Source organism: Bos taurus, chromosome 10 (assembly GCF_002263795.3).
Source record: "Bos taurus isolate L1 Dominette 01449 registration number 42190680 breed Hereford chromosome 10, ARS-UCD2.0, whole genome shotgun sequence".
Taxonomy (NCBI): Eukaryota; Metazoa; Chordata; class Mammalia; order Artiodactyla; family Bovidae; genus Bos; species Bos taurus.
Genome location: NC_037337.1, coordinates 57743477 through 57756299, shown reverse-complemented (window position 1 = coordinate 57756299; position 12823 = coordinate 57743477). Strand labels below are relative to the sequence as shown.

Below are 12823 nucleotides of genomic sequence, written 5' to 3'. Positions count from 1 at the left end.
ATAGGGTAAAAAATAACGTGATGAGCTCTAGTTCAGCTTAATACACAATTCTTAATTAGGTCATATCCAAGCTCATCTGGTCCTATTATACCCTCCCATGATGCTTTATTGTTTTTAGGAGACAAGCCTGTTGTATCTTATGCTTTTCCTTCCTAAATTTTAGCCCGCACACACACACACACACACAAATAAATCACTATTTACCTCTCTTCTCTAACCCACTAAGGTCCATGAGAAGAAGGATCATCTCTCTTACAGTTGCCCAGCATAGTACTTGGCATGAACAAGCTCGCAAACACTACTAAAATAATGAATGGTTAATATTCCATCACATTTTGTTTTCTCCCTATTTCAGCTTACTTCCAGTTAAAGTGATAAAGGCTTGTTGTTTCCCTGTCCAGATAATTATCTTGAATTTGATATTTTGCACTGAAATAGTTTTTTGTGAGTTTTTTAAATGCCCTTATCTATATGATTTTCTTAAATGGGACAAGGAAATATCTGTTTAAAATTTTTTTTTAATTGCATTAGGTAGACACTAAATCTCTAGGCCAGGGCAAAAACATTTAATTTAAAAAAATAAAAAGGAGAGAGAGCACTTTCTGAGTTCTAATTTCCATATCTGTTATTGGAATTTCTAGGTCTCAACAGTCTTTTAAGGAATAACAGAATTCTTCATACCAACCTATTGACTGCTTATGTGATGAGTTGAGGGCAACTTAAGCTCTAGAAAGAAAACTAAATTTTAAGCAATTTAAATATTGGCTCAAAGGTAAGAGTGGAAAATGAAGTCTCTATGTGTCAAAAAATTCAAGTGAAACCCAGCTCGTCTCCTGAAAGCAACGGCAGAATCAGCTGCTGTTCTGCCTTCAAGCAGAGGACAGTCCTGTGGAGTACATTCAGGTAAAGCTAATTCAGGGTGATGCTTGATAAATAACAGGAGTATATTTCAGTGCTATGGGAATGGTTAGGTGGGAACTCAATCTTAGATATCAGAGAAAGCTCCCAGAAGTCTTAATATTTAAAACGAAACAATTAGAACCTGTCAGCGTCATTGACAAAATTTACTAGTGTCCATTTGTTTTGCCTCCTTAAGTTCAGGTTACCAGGATTGTGCTTTTTGCCATACACCACAGATACATGGACACAAACAGAGCTATATAGATTTTATTCATTTCTTTCTTAGTTGCACTGATCTTATTTTCTAATTTCTCTGTTCTCTGTGTAAATCATTAAGCCTAATTCGCTACTGTTTCAGGGCCTGAAAATACTAAAGTAGAAAATATTGTCCTTTCGACTGTCTTTTGTGGGAATATTTCTGATCATACGGGTGTTATCGCTCCACACCACATGCAGAAAGAAGCAGGGGAGGAAAAGCTGAGAAAACACTGCCACAAAAGGAAACAAAGTCCTTTCTCCCAAAACCACAAGTTCTAGATTTAGCTCTACACTCAAAAGATGACCCTGTGCTAAAAAAGCAACCATCTACTATTCTAGTGCTGTTTTGTTTTGTTCCAGCTTTACTAAACTCAGATAACTGGCACATAGCTTTCCAAAATTATCCTCAAGCTTAACCTAATTTAGTCTTTCTTACATTTTTACCTCATGGGAATATGGTTATAACATAGGCTGGTCCCCAAAAATACACTATGTCCTTTCAATCTCCTTCCCTCTACCACATGCATGACTCCTTCTAAGCACCCTCAACATTTGTATTTTCCACTGATTGTTGGTATGTGTGAATCCTAAAACTCCAGCAGAAATAAAAAGTGGATGTAGAATTGTTTTTAATTAAGAGTTGAAAACTTGAGCACATACACTAAGATCAGTTCTGCTCAGTTCTCTAGAACAAAGATGGAATTAGGTACCATCCACTGCAGTGGGTCTGTCATCTCTCGCACAGAGCAATTTCTGGAAGAGCATTCTGGTGAAAGTCTAAGGCCAAAGGAGGTGTCTTTGAGATTTCCTGTAATCTCAACCTACAACTCAGAGATGATATGTAGGTCCTCAGATCTAGATATTACACATTCTCGGCCTGGTCCTTTTGACTAGATTCTCTATCAGAAGCTCATCCAGAATAGAGAAGTCAGCACAGGAATGTGGGGTCCTCCCCAGAACAAATCCATCTGCAAGAGTACGAATGTATGGCGTATATGTTAGAACATTTCCCCTCTCCTCAAAAAGTGACAAAACAGCACTGCACACTCACTACTTAATACTTTGCTTCCATTCATATCCTGAAGTTCTTATCCAATCTGTTTTAAACCTCAATTCTCTAAAATTAATGCTTTTATTCTCTGACTAAAACCAAATTATGTCTAATAAGATTTCTTAAGAGAATTTATGAACCTTTGGCTATTTTCCACAGAATTATCTATGTATATACATAGATGCATTTTTTCTAGCAAGAGGGTTGATATTTTTCATCAGATTTTCAAAAGGGTCAGTACCCAAAATATAAAACAAGGACATAGAGCAATCTTTTTATTCTTTTTCTATGTGGATATTTTCAGAAAAAATGATTTAAGGTAAACAAACACACCAATGCAATGCAGTCAGGTAAAACCAGGAAATGTATTTCTAAAAAGGTTCTCCTACCCTTTTTGTTAGATGTAAAATAATTTCTGGATCCAATGCAGAAGCCACTTAGGTAGTACCATTGAATGCACTGACAGTGAAAAAAATGGAGTAAACCAGTAAAAGATTGTCTTTTCTTTACATTTGCTGGTTCTCTAATTTTCAATAAGCTAAACTTTATCTTCAGCTGAATTGAAAGACTAAATATGTTTATGTAAGAATCACAAAATCTTAGCACTTGATTAAAATATGAAAACCAGGACGGGAACCAGATTGAACCTCTCTCCCAAAATAACATAAAATTATCACTACCCAAAGCAATGAAAATAATGTGATCAGTTGAAAAAGAACCTGAAATTTTGTGTACTTATTAAAATGACAAAAGACCATTTTCTGAACATTTTGGCTTGGAATTTTGAGTTTTTACATTTTAGCCCCTATATCACCAGATTTTTATTCTGTAAGTTCTTATATTTCAAAACAGTTACATTCATCATGTATGTGATAAAATTTAACTTCTGGTTTCCAGACAGCTGACTTGTCCCTTGTCATTAATGAGTGGTAAGTACAAGGTCATCCTTATCACAACCTAGTTGAGGAATTTAAAAGAAAAGTCAGAAACAAGTTACTTCCCAGTAAACAAATCCCTGGTGAATTTACCAGCTCTAGTCAGTCAGCCCAGCACTGGTGGGAACTTTTATGCATACATACACACACACACCCCTCAAAAATAACACTGTATCAAATAAATTTTTTTCTGCCTCCTTGACTTCATTTATTTTCCCATTTACTCATTGTTTCCTTGCCATTATTGACCATTATCTTTCTTCAGAGGTTTAGTCACATACTTCCCTATCAGCCTTGCCCTATCTTCTTCTATTTTGTTTGTTTTTCTGGCCATGCCAAGCAAGGCATGTGGGATCTTAGTTCCGCAATCAGGGATTGAACTCACTCGGCCTTAAGTGGGGGCACTGGAAGCTCGGAGTCTTAACCACTGGACTACCAGGAAGTCCAGCTCTGCCCTTTCTTCTGCCCAAATCCCCAAGTTTTGAAGACTTTCTGGGTCATAAAGTATCTTAGAAGATTGAGATTCTGCATAAAAGTATATCTGAATATGTGAAACTTAGAAGAAAAATATAAAAAATTATATTTATAGTATACTTAAAATTCTCATCAGAATTTAAAAATGTAGAATAATTTTTAAAGAAAAGAGAATGGCTAATATTTAGCAATAAAATGTTACATAAATAACAGGGATTGCAAATAACTGGCAGAGTTTTCTTTTCATACTCTGGATAACAAGAAGCTTACAGCAAAATGCGAGGTACAGCTATATATGACTCTTAGGACCCAATTCTTTTTTCTACTCTATCTTGACTACCTCCTGTAATTTATAATTTTAATGTTCCTGTGCTTATCATAAACCTTATAATTCAAATCCTTTGATGTTCAGAAGTCTTTGAATGAGTAAAACTGAGACCAGCGAAGAAAACAAGGCAATATTTCCAGTTTATCAAGTAATAGCTTAATAACTCAGCCTCATCACAAAGAATTATATAATCAGATTCAAGTAATACTCCAAACAACTGTGTTTTTAAAACTTGGGTCTCTGATATTAGATACAATGGCATCTGAAGATTTTTTTAAAAAGATTATACTCTTGCAAAAGCAATACAGTTTACATAATAGCACTGCTGCTATATGAAAATGTCTGATCAAGAGTTATTAAGACAAAACTGACTCGCCTAGCTGACTATAATAATCAAATCTTTTCTGGGTTCAGAACAGGAGTAAGTGAATGGAATTTCTGCAAGGAAGAGTCAAAGAAATACTGCATATAGTGCTACAATACTTAGAGCATACATGTAGGAATCACACACTTGGGGATAATACTTGCTGTAGGAATTATTTTTTAAAAAAAGATTTCACAAAAGACCAAAAGAAAAAGAAATACTTGGGTTGTTACCCCTTCTTAACCTGAAATTCTAAATAAGAGAAATTTTTTGAAGAATTATAAATGAAATACTATTTACATATTCTATATTATTGCCTGGTGATTTAAAAGTTAAAAATATTTTATTTGAAATAAAATCTGTTACAGAAAACACTGCATCTGATAAATATGAGAATTTCTATTTGCTATCCTATCAAGTGGCTAAGACAAAAAAGAAATCACTACTTTTGAGAACTGAAGTATTTTTCTATTTACAAGTACAAACAAATAAAGTCAGAAAGATCTGACACAGAATAAGACAATTAAAATTCTATCGTCAAATAACAGATAAATTCAAAGAGCTGAAGTATGCTAGCAATGTCACCTTGACCAGATTTTAAAAAATCAGTTATTACCCTGAGATTCTGTTACTGAACAGGAACTCTCACATGTATAAGATGTATAAGAACCATCTTTAGGTGATGAGCCCAGAAATAAAATCTAGGATTCTGCCAAGACTATTCCTCCTACAACACAATGGCAAGGCTTTTGTGTGACACAGAAGCAGATCTAAATTTCTTGCCAACATCATGTTCTTTTTTTTTTTGCAGCATATGAATGAAATCATCCTTCTCTTGGAAAGTCTGTTAACTCTTAAGAAATAAACCAAGCAGATGGGGAACCAATACGAGGAACACTTTGGTTTCTGTGGTTGTATAATTAAAAAATAAAATGAGTAATTGATGAGAGTGATAGCTCAAAAAAGGGAAATAACTAGACTGAGTTCCATGGGATTAGAGCTATATTTGATGAGTTTGGGCCCATTTAACAACCCTCTGCCTCCCATCCCTGCCCACCTGCCCCCCCCCAGCTTCTCTTCTGCAAATGAGTGCTTTATATCATGAAGGCTAGCAAGTACAAAGTATATAATAGCTTTTTTAATTTTGCCATAATTTTTATAATGCCTATCAAGTTTTGGCTACATATAACAAACTGAAAAAAACTAAGAAATGCCAGATTTTTTTTAAGTTTAGCAATATGTAGGTTCACATAAAATACCTTTCTAAATATACATGTACCCGTAAAAATGGTCAGTAATGTGCACAAAAGCATGAAATATATTTTGAGTTCTTTTCAAGGAAAAAAGAGCCCTCTTGGCTTATCAAATAATGCTGACCCTCCCTAATTACAAGCACTTCTTGAAGAGAATAATGTCAAAACCAATCATATTCCAAAATATATCATTTGTAGAGATAAAATATAAAGCTCGCATATTAGCTTGGAATTTATATTATACTAATTTTACTCAGACATAAATTGCCTAGTGAATTAAAAAGGAGCCACTTACAGGTGAAAGTAGATAAACAAAAGAAAACTGTTTATAAATGGGTAATATGTTAATTAATATTCTGTTCTGCTTTAATTAATTTAAAAGAATCATTAGCTAAATCAACTATGTAAGATATAATTTCACAGTATTTGAAACTGCGTGAAGATTTCTGTTTAAGATATTTTAAAACTTGCCTGTAATTAGTTGGATAAACTGGTTTTTCCAGATCTCATAAAAGTAAACTGTAACCCATATTTTGTTTAATTATTACAAATACTGAATTGGTGAGGTTTAATTTAATAAGACTTTACTATATCTGCAGTATTAACTAAGTCAGATAAGGAATTATTACATTTAATTGAGGCTTACTTTAATTTTAAAAATAGTATCTTATACATTTCTAGTTTGTCTGCAAAATCCTTTATATTTTCAATTTTCTATATGGACATTTATTTAGTAGAACACACCACTGTCTGCATTTTGATTATACTACTATACTTTATCTGAACTGAGAAGAACTAGCCAACAGATCAAACAATTAAGAGCTTATACAATTTGAGGTTGCATCTTCAGAAATCCTTTATAGAAAGATTGAACATCAAAACTATGTCAAAATTCTCACTAAGCTAAATTCTGATAATCTCTTCAAATTCAGAAACAATGAATTTCAGTTAAAAATACGTAACTTCTATAAAATACATTCTCCTTAAGAGCTTCTATTTAAAAAAAACAAAAACAAAAACCTCCCGCACCCAAGTACAGTTAATACTTCTGTCTAAACCTCTTTCTCTTCCCAATTTTCTCGTTTTTGTCATATTTTCCCCCATTAAAGTAAGCACATTGTATTTTGGTTTCTTTTCTCCCTCATTGTTCAGATGAGCATTTTAATAATCTTTTAAGCCATGCTGTTCAAAGAAAACAGGCTATTTGAAGGTAAAGAAAATTCTCTAAGTTCAATGGTTTTCAACATGAGATCATTTTCCTAGACCTGTTTATTAAAAATCCACGCAAAGCAAACACTGCAACTGTAAACAGCTACTGAAAATTGGAAGTTTAAAAATAAAGCCGTTGAAAACACTTCATTACACACCTTCTCTGTGAAGCCCTTTGTTTCCACTGAAAACCATACTGGAATCCTTGTACAAAAGAAGTTGCCTTCTGGCTGTCAATAGCTATACAGTCAGTAACTGAGGGATCCAGATGTCTGCAGTGGTTAAAACAAATGTTCAGCCGTGGGTGCTGATTTCGCTTCGCTCTGTGTAAGGTTTTTCACAAAGGCAGCAGAGTAAGAGCGCACATAGCAACAGCACTCACAGCTGATTGGATGGAGGGTGTGCTCTGCCGCCCCTGCTCGTTGGGTCCACTACAGCTTCCCTTCTACTTGGCAGCGCTATCTTGTTGTCTTTGCTCTTCTTACCAACTCAGCTGTGTCTAGGCAACGTGAAAGGAAAGATTGGTGTGACGATAATGACAAAGTATTCTAGCATGAGTCCCTAAAATGTGCGTCTCTGGGTACTTTTAAAATGGAGAGAAATTCATAGGGCAAACATTCACTTCAGTCGGTGTTTCACATAAAACAGAGGACAAAGGGGTGGTGGAGGGAATCAATTTATTACTTCACATTTCAAGTAAATCAGGTTCTACCATGTGAAACCCTCTGTAAACAAAGAATACAAAAATTTAGGACAATCAGGATAAAGCATTAACCTCTGTCTACCCAGAACTATGAATTACTTTACAACAAACTTCACAAATTCCAAGAAAACCAAGATTAGTTAGTTAAAACAAGACAAGACCTAAAAATAGTCCTCCCTCAAATTTATGCAGTGTCTTTTAAGAGGGCAAGACAAACTGAGGTTAACAGGTTGCTTAGAAAAAATTGCTCAGTAAACTCTGACAATAAAAGATTTAACTAGGTATCTGCATTAAAATATCTCTTCTCATACAAACAATGACAACATAAAACAATGACACTGAGTCTGAATTAAATTTATTTTTCAGGAATTTTTTTCCCTCTAGGAAAAATGTTTGGGGGAGTCAATGCAGGTAGTAGCAGATAAACAGATATGAAGAATCAGAAAAATTTCTCATTTAGGAAATATTTCCCATGAACTTCACACAAACTAGGATAGTGTTTTTCAAACTTTTAAAGCAATGGAATCCTTTAAATCTGCATTCTTCCAATAAAATGCATTATTAGTGGTGGCATTAGGATTTCTATACAGGAGAGAGTAGGCAGAGGCAACAGCAGAAGCATACTATTTATTACTCAGATCTTTGTTTATGTGGAGTGTCTTGCGGATAGGGCAGAGAGGCTGATGGAAATGTTGGCACTATTAAAGCACCCCATGAGCACCATGAGGCTATTTTTAAATAAGAGGCTACAAACAACACTGCAGTTTCATATTAGTCCCAGAATCTACAAAATTCCTACCCTTGAAAAAGCTTTCAGGATCCCTGGAGTTCTACAGAATACAAGTAAGAGATATAACCTGTAAGAGTTAAACCTTATTACCTTAGTAGTATAAGGAAAGAACCCAATCGTTGGCTTAACAATTAGCCAGAAGGAGAGCTGCTAAGCCTTCTGAGAAATAACGAGAGAGATGTGTTTGGGAGCACAATAACCTCTGAGATAAGCGACTCAGAGAAAGAATGGCAGAGTAGAGAGAACAAGGATGTTGGAGTCAGGCTGACCAACTTGGGTTCAAAATATGAATCTGCCATTTAAAAACAGTAAGATCCTATACAAATTAGTAAACTACTCTGAACTTCAGTTTTCTTGTCTATAAAATGGAATTAATTCACAGGACTACTGTGAAGGCTAAAAGGTGCTCTTTGCTAGTCAGACTGCTTTTTTTGGTTACTAAGGGCTCTTAAGGTTCTTCAAAACTTAAGAGCCTTTGCAAATTCTATTCCTCATTTGCTTGGAGTGGTCTCCCACAATCCCTTCCACTGATAAGTCTCCCTTAAATTTCTCTTCCCCAGGGCAGCTTTCTGAACCTGGTCTCCGTCTCTCTATACTTTTTTCTTAGTCCTTAGCTCACAAAATGTTAAATAATTATTTGCAAAATGACTGGTTGGACATTCTCCTCCACCACACTGTAAGTGCTTTGAAGGGAGATACTACAACTATCTACATTATTGCTTACCTAGCACCATGACTGATTTATATTCCATATACTACTTTATTTGATTTCATAACCATGCAAAGTTAAATAGAGCAAGTTTAAATAAGAATATCAATTCCAAACATTTATTCAAGTCATACAACTAGAACCAAAGAAAATAGATTTAAAAAAAATTTTGGATAAATAATTGCATAATTCAAAATTAACTTCTTCCTATATCTTTGAAAAAAAGAATATATGATCTCTAAACTGTTTTAGAATACTTCCTTTCAGTTAAAATTCTTAAAATTTTTAATTAAAGGCTAATAATAGCCAGTTTCTATAATCTAAAACTATTAACATATTCAAAGAGAACTTATTAAAAATACTAAATTTAATCAGAAGCATGTAATTACAAGTGAATAAAATGAACTGGAAGAGACATGCCACCTTAAAAAGTAAAATGCAACCAAGAGATTTATTTAGCAAAATGCTTCCTCTGCTACCAGTTTTCAAAATGATAAATAAATTTCAAAATGGCACTTTATATAATTCTGAAGAATGGTTGCTTTTTCCCCTGGTTCATTGTGGTACACAATGCTATAAATAATCTCAACAGTCAACAAGTTAAAAATCTGAATAATATATCAATAAAATGCTATACTAAGTACTAGTCTCAGGTTCTCAATTCTCAACCCTCAACCAGGAAAAGAAACCCTTTTTGCCCAGTATGGTCATAATTGTGTTCTCCAAATGGGCCAGTTCAAGAAGTGTAAATTATCTATATTATACTAATCTAAGGAAATAAGTAGGAAGCAGATCTCCCATGAGTTTTTTTAAGCTACATATTCCAAATACAGAATGGAAAAATTTGAAATATTAACTGTTTCACATAATCCGAGTCCTCTGTTAGCAGAAACAATCGAACTATCTACTTTTAAGATGCCGTGCTTAGTCACTCAGTCCTGTCCTACTCTTTGTGACCCCAAGGACTGTAACCCGCCAGTCTCCTCTGTCTATGGGATTTTTCAGGCAAGAATACTAGAGTGGGTTACCATTTCCTCCTCCAGGGGATATTCCTGACCTAGGAATTGAACCTGCGTCTCATGTGTCTCCTGTATTGCAGGCAGATTCTTTACCCACTGAGCCATCGAGGAAGCTTTTTAAGATACCTTATCTTTTAAGATATCTTTTAAGATATCTCTCTTTAAGAGATAACCATGCTAGCTTGGATAGTTTTTAAACAAAAAAGATAAATTGCTAGAAGAAAAAAGAACCCTTCAAAGGTAATTACATAGCTACTATATATATATCACAAGAGTCGGACACAACTTGGCGACTAAACCACCACCACCATCACTATATATGTAGGCCCATAGACCAGGCATAGTGCTAATTTCTTTACATGCCCATCTCCTCTGATAGTTACTATTCTCACAGATGAGAAAACTGCTTTATAACCTGCTCAAGTAGGCAAAACTAAGTGGGCAAAGCCAGGAAACAGGTATTCCTAAATCTGTGTGCTTTTAACAATTCCTTTCATAATTATATTTCCATAAGACAAATATGGCATCATATAAGAATAAACTTGAAATACAAAAATCTCAAGCTAACATTTTTCTATTTATTACTCATTCAATAACCACCACTACAGCCCCATTACACCTCAGAACTGTCATTGATGTTACTTACAAGACAGAAAAACAGGATTTGACTGCTAAACAGGGAGCCAGGCTATAGTTACATTAAGGACACAATAAAAGGTTCAATCTGTGAACTTCACTACTTCATAATCACAGATCACATACCTGATTCAGAGAAAGTAAAGGAGGTAGAAAAGAACATTGAACCAGGAACTACGGATCTGGGTTCTAGACTAAACTCCACCTTAAATACTTCTCTGAAATTATTCATTTCTAAATCAGAAATATTTTTTTTTTCTTCTTCTTTTGACTGCAATGTTGGTATGTTGTAAGGATCAAATGGGACAAGATACAATAATTTTGAAAAACAGCACAAATAGGATATTGTCATCACTGGTAGTCAGTCTTCTAGGGGTTAACAGTGTAAACATGTTTGCACAAAATACAACCTAATTACTGAAAAGATCCCTTAAAGCAGCAAGACATAATGGAGAAGAGCTAGCGTGTCTAGGGTTCAAGTTCTTTCCTCTTAAGAAGCTGTACTGTCAAATGATTTAAGCTATCTGAGTCTATTTCTTCATCTGTAAAGTGGCAGTAATAATTTCTCTAGAGTTATGAGCCATCTAGCCCAATACTTGGCTCTCAGTTCAGTTCAGTCACTGAGTCGTGTCTGACTCTTTGCAACCCCATGGACTGCAGCACGCCAGGCTCTCAAGCAATTTAAGTTTCCTCTTTTCTTTTGCAAACATCAGTTCTATAAATATGTTGCTAAACAGCAAATGTACATTCATACATACACACACACCAACAAATAAAAGGATAATACATTAGTAGTATCCCATATTAATATCAATAGGGATAAAATTTAAATCTTGACTATCACAGAAAGATTTTTATGACACTGACATTTTTAGTTTGTTAAATAATGTCACTTTAACAACACATTTCACAGTTCACTAACTCACTAACTTTGCAAGAAAGACTAAATAAAACTAAATTTTACAATTTAAGGAATTAAGAAAATTTATGACTTTTCTCATTAAATCCATATTTATTCAAAAATTATGCTGTTAGGTCAGTATTGGATAAATTAAGCCATAAAAGGCTACATTAATTTCCACTCACATGGAGATTTCCAGTGATCATTATTGCTGAAATGATTATCCAGTGATTTGTATTCATTATCGCATGGTACAAATAAGCCAAGTGACTATACAATCCAAACATATTGTGTTTTTAAGACCTAAAACACTTCATAAATTTGCAGTATTAAAAAGAACTTAAAGTTGAGCTGTAGGAAGTTGCTTGTATATTTTTGAGATTAGTTGTTTGTCGGTTGCTTCATTTGCTATTATTTTCTCCCATTCTGAAGGCTGTCTTTTCACCTTGCTAATCTCAAAAATATACAAGCAACTCCTACAGCTCAACTCCAGAAAAATAAACGACCCAATCAAAAAATGGGCCAAAGAACTAAATAGACATTTCTCCAAAAAAGACATACAGATGGCTAACAAACACATGAAAAGATGCTCAACATCACTCATTATCAGAGAAATGCAAATCAAAACCACTATGAGGTACCATTTCACACCAGTCAGAATGGCTGCGATCCAAAAGTCTACAAATAATAAATGCTGGAGAGGGTGTGGAGAAAAGGGAACCCTCTTACACTGTTGGTGGGAATGCAAACTAGTACAGCCACTATGGAGAACAGTGTGGAGATTCCTTAAAAAACTGGAAACAGAACTGCCTTATGATCCAGCAACCCCACTGCTGGGCATACACACTGAGGAAACCAGAAGGGAAAGAGACACGTGTACCCCAATGTTCATCGCAGCACTGTTTATAATAGCCAAGACATGGAAGCAACCTAGATGTCCATCAGCAGATGAATGGATAAGAAAGCTGTGGTACATATACACAATGGAGTATTACTCAGCCATTAAAAAGAATACATTTGAATCAGTTCTAATGAGGTGGATGAAACTGGAGCCTATTATACAGAGTGAAGTAAGCCAGAAGGAAAAACATAAATACAGTATACTAATGCATATATATGGAATTTAGAAAGATGGTAACAATAACCCGGTGTACGGGACAGCAAAAGAGACACTGATGTATAGAACAGTCTTATGGACTCTGTGGGAGAGGGAGAGGGTGGGAAGATTTGGGAGAATGGCAATGAAACATGTAAAATATCATGTAGGAAACGAGTTGCCAGTCCAGGTTCGAT

General features: G+C 34.7%; 1 protein-coding gene across 13 annotated transcripts in view; it reads right to left on the bottom strand.

Moving 5' to 3' along the window:
• ATOSA (atos homolog A) overlaps nucleotides 1-12823 on the bottom strand; it is an 85566-nt gene that overhangs the window by 51600 nt on the left and 21143 nt on the right. For 8 of the 13 annotated variants that reach the window (XR_009496209.1, XR_009496210.1, XM_059890849.1 and 5 more), the window contains exon 3: nucleotides 6931-7271. The exons of the other annotated variants lie outside the window; for them this stretch is intronic. Coding sequence is in view for 5 of the 8 variants with exons in the window: in XM_059890849.1 (XP_059746832.1) it covers nucleotides 6931-6967 (37 nt within the window). In the remaining 3 variants the exon portion in view is untranslated. The remainder of the gene's footprint in view (nucleotides 1-6930; nucleotides 7272-12823) is intronic. 13 annotated transcript variants of the gene reach the window in all.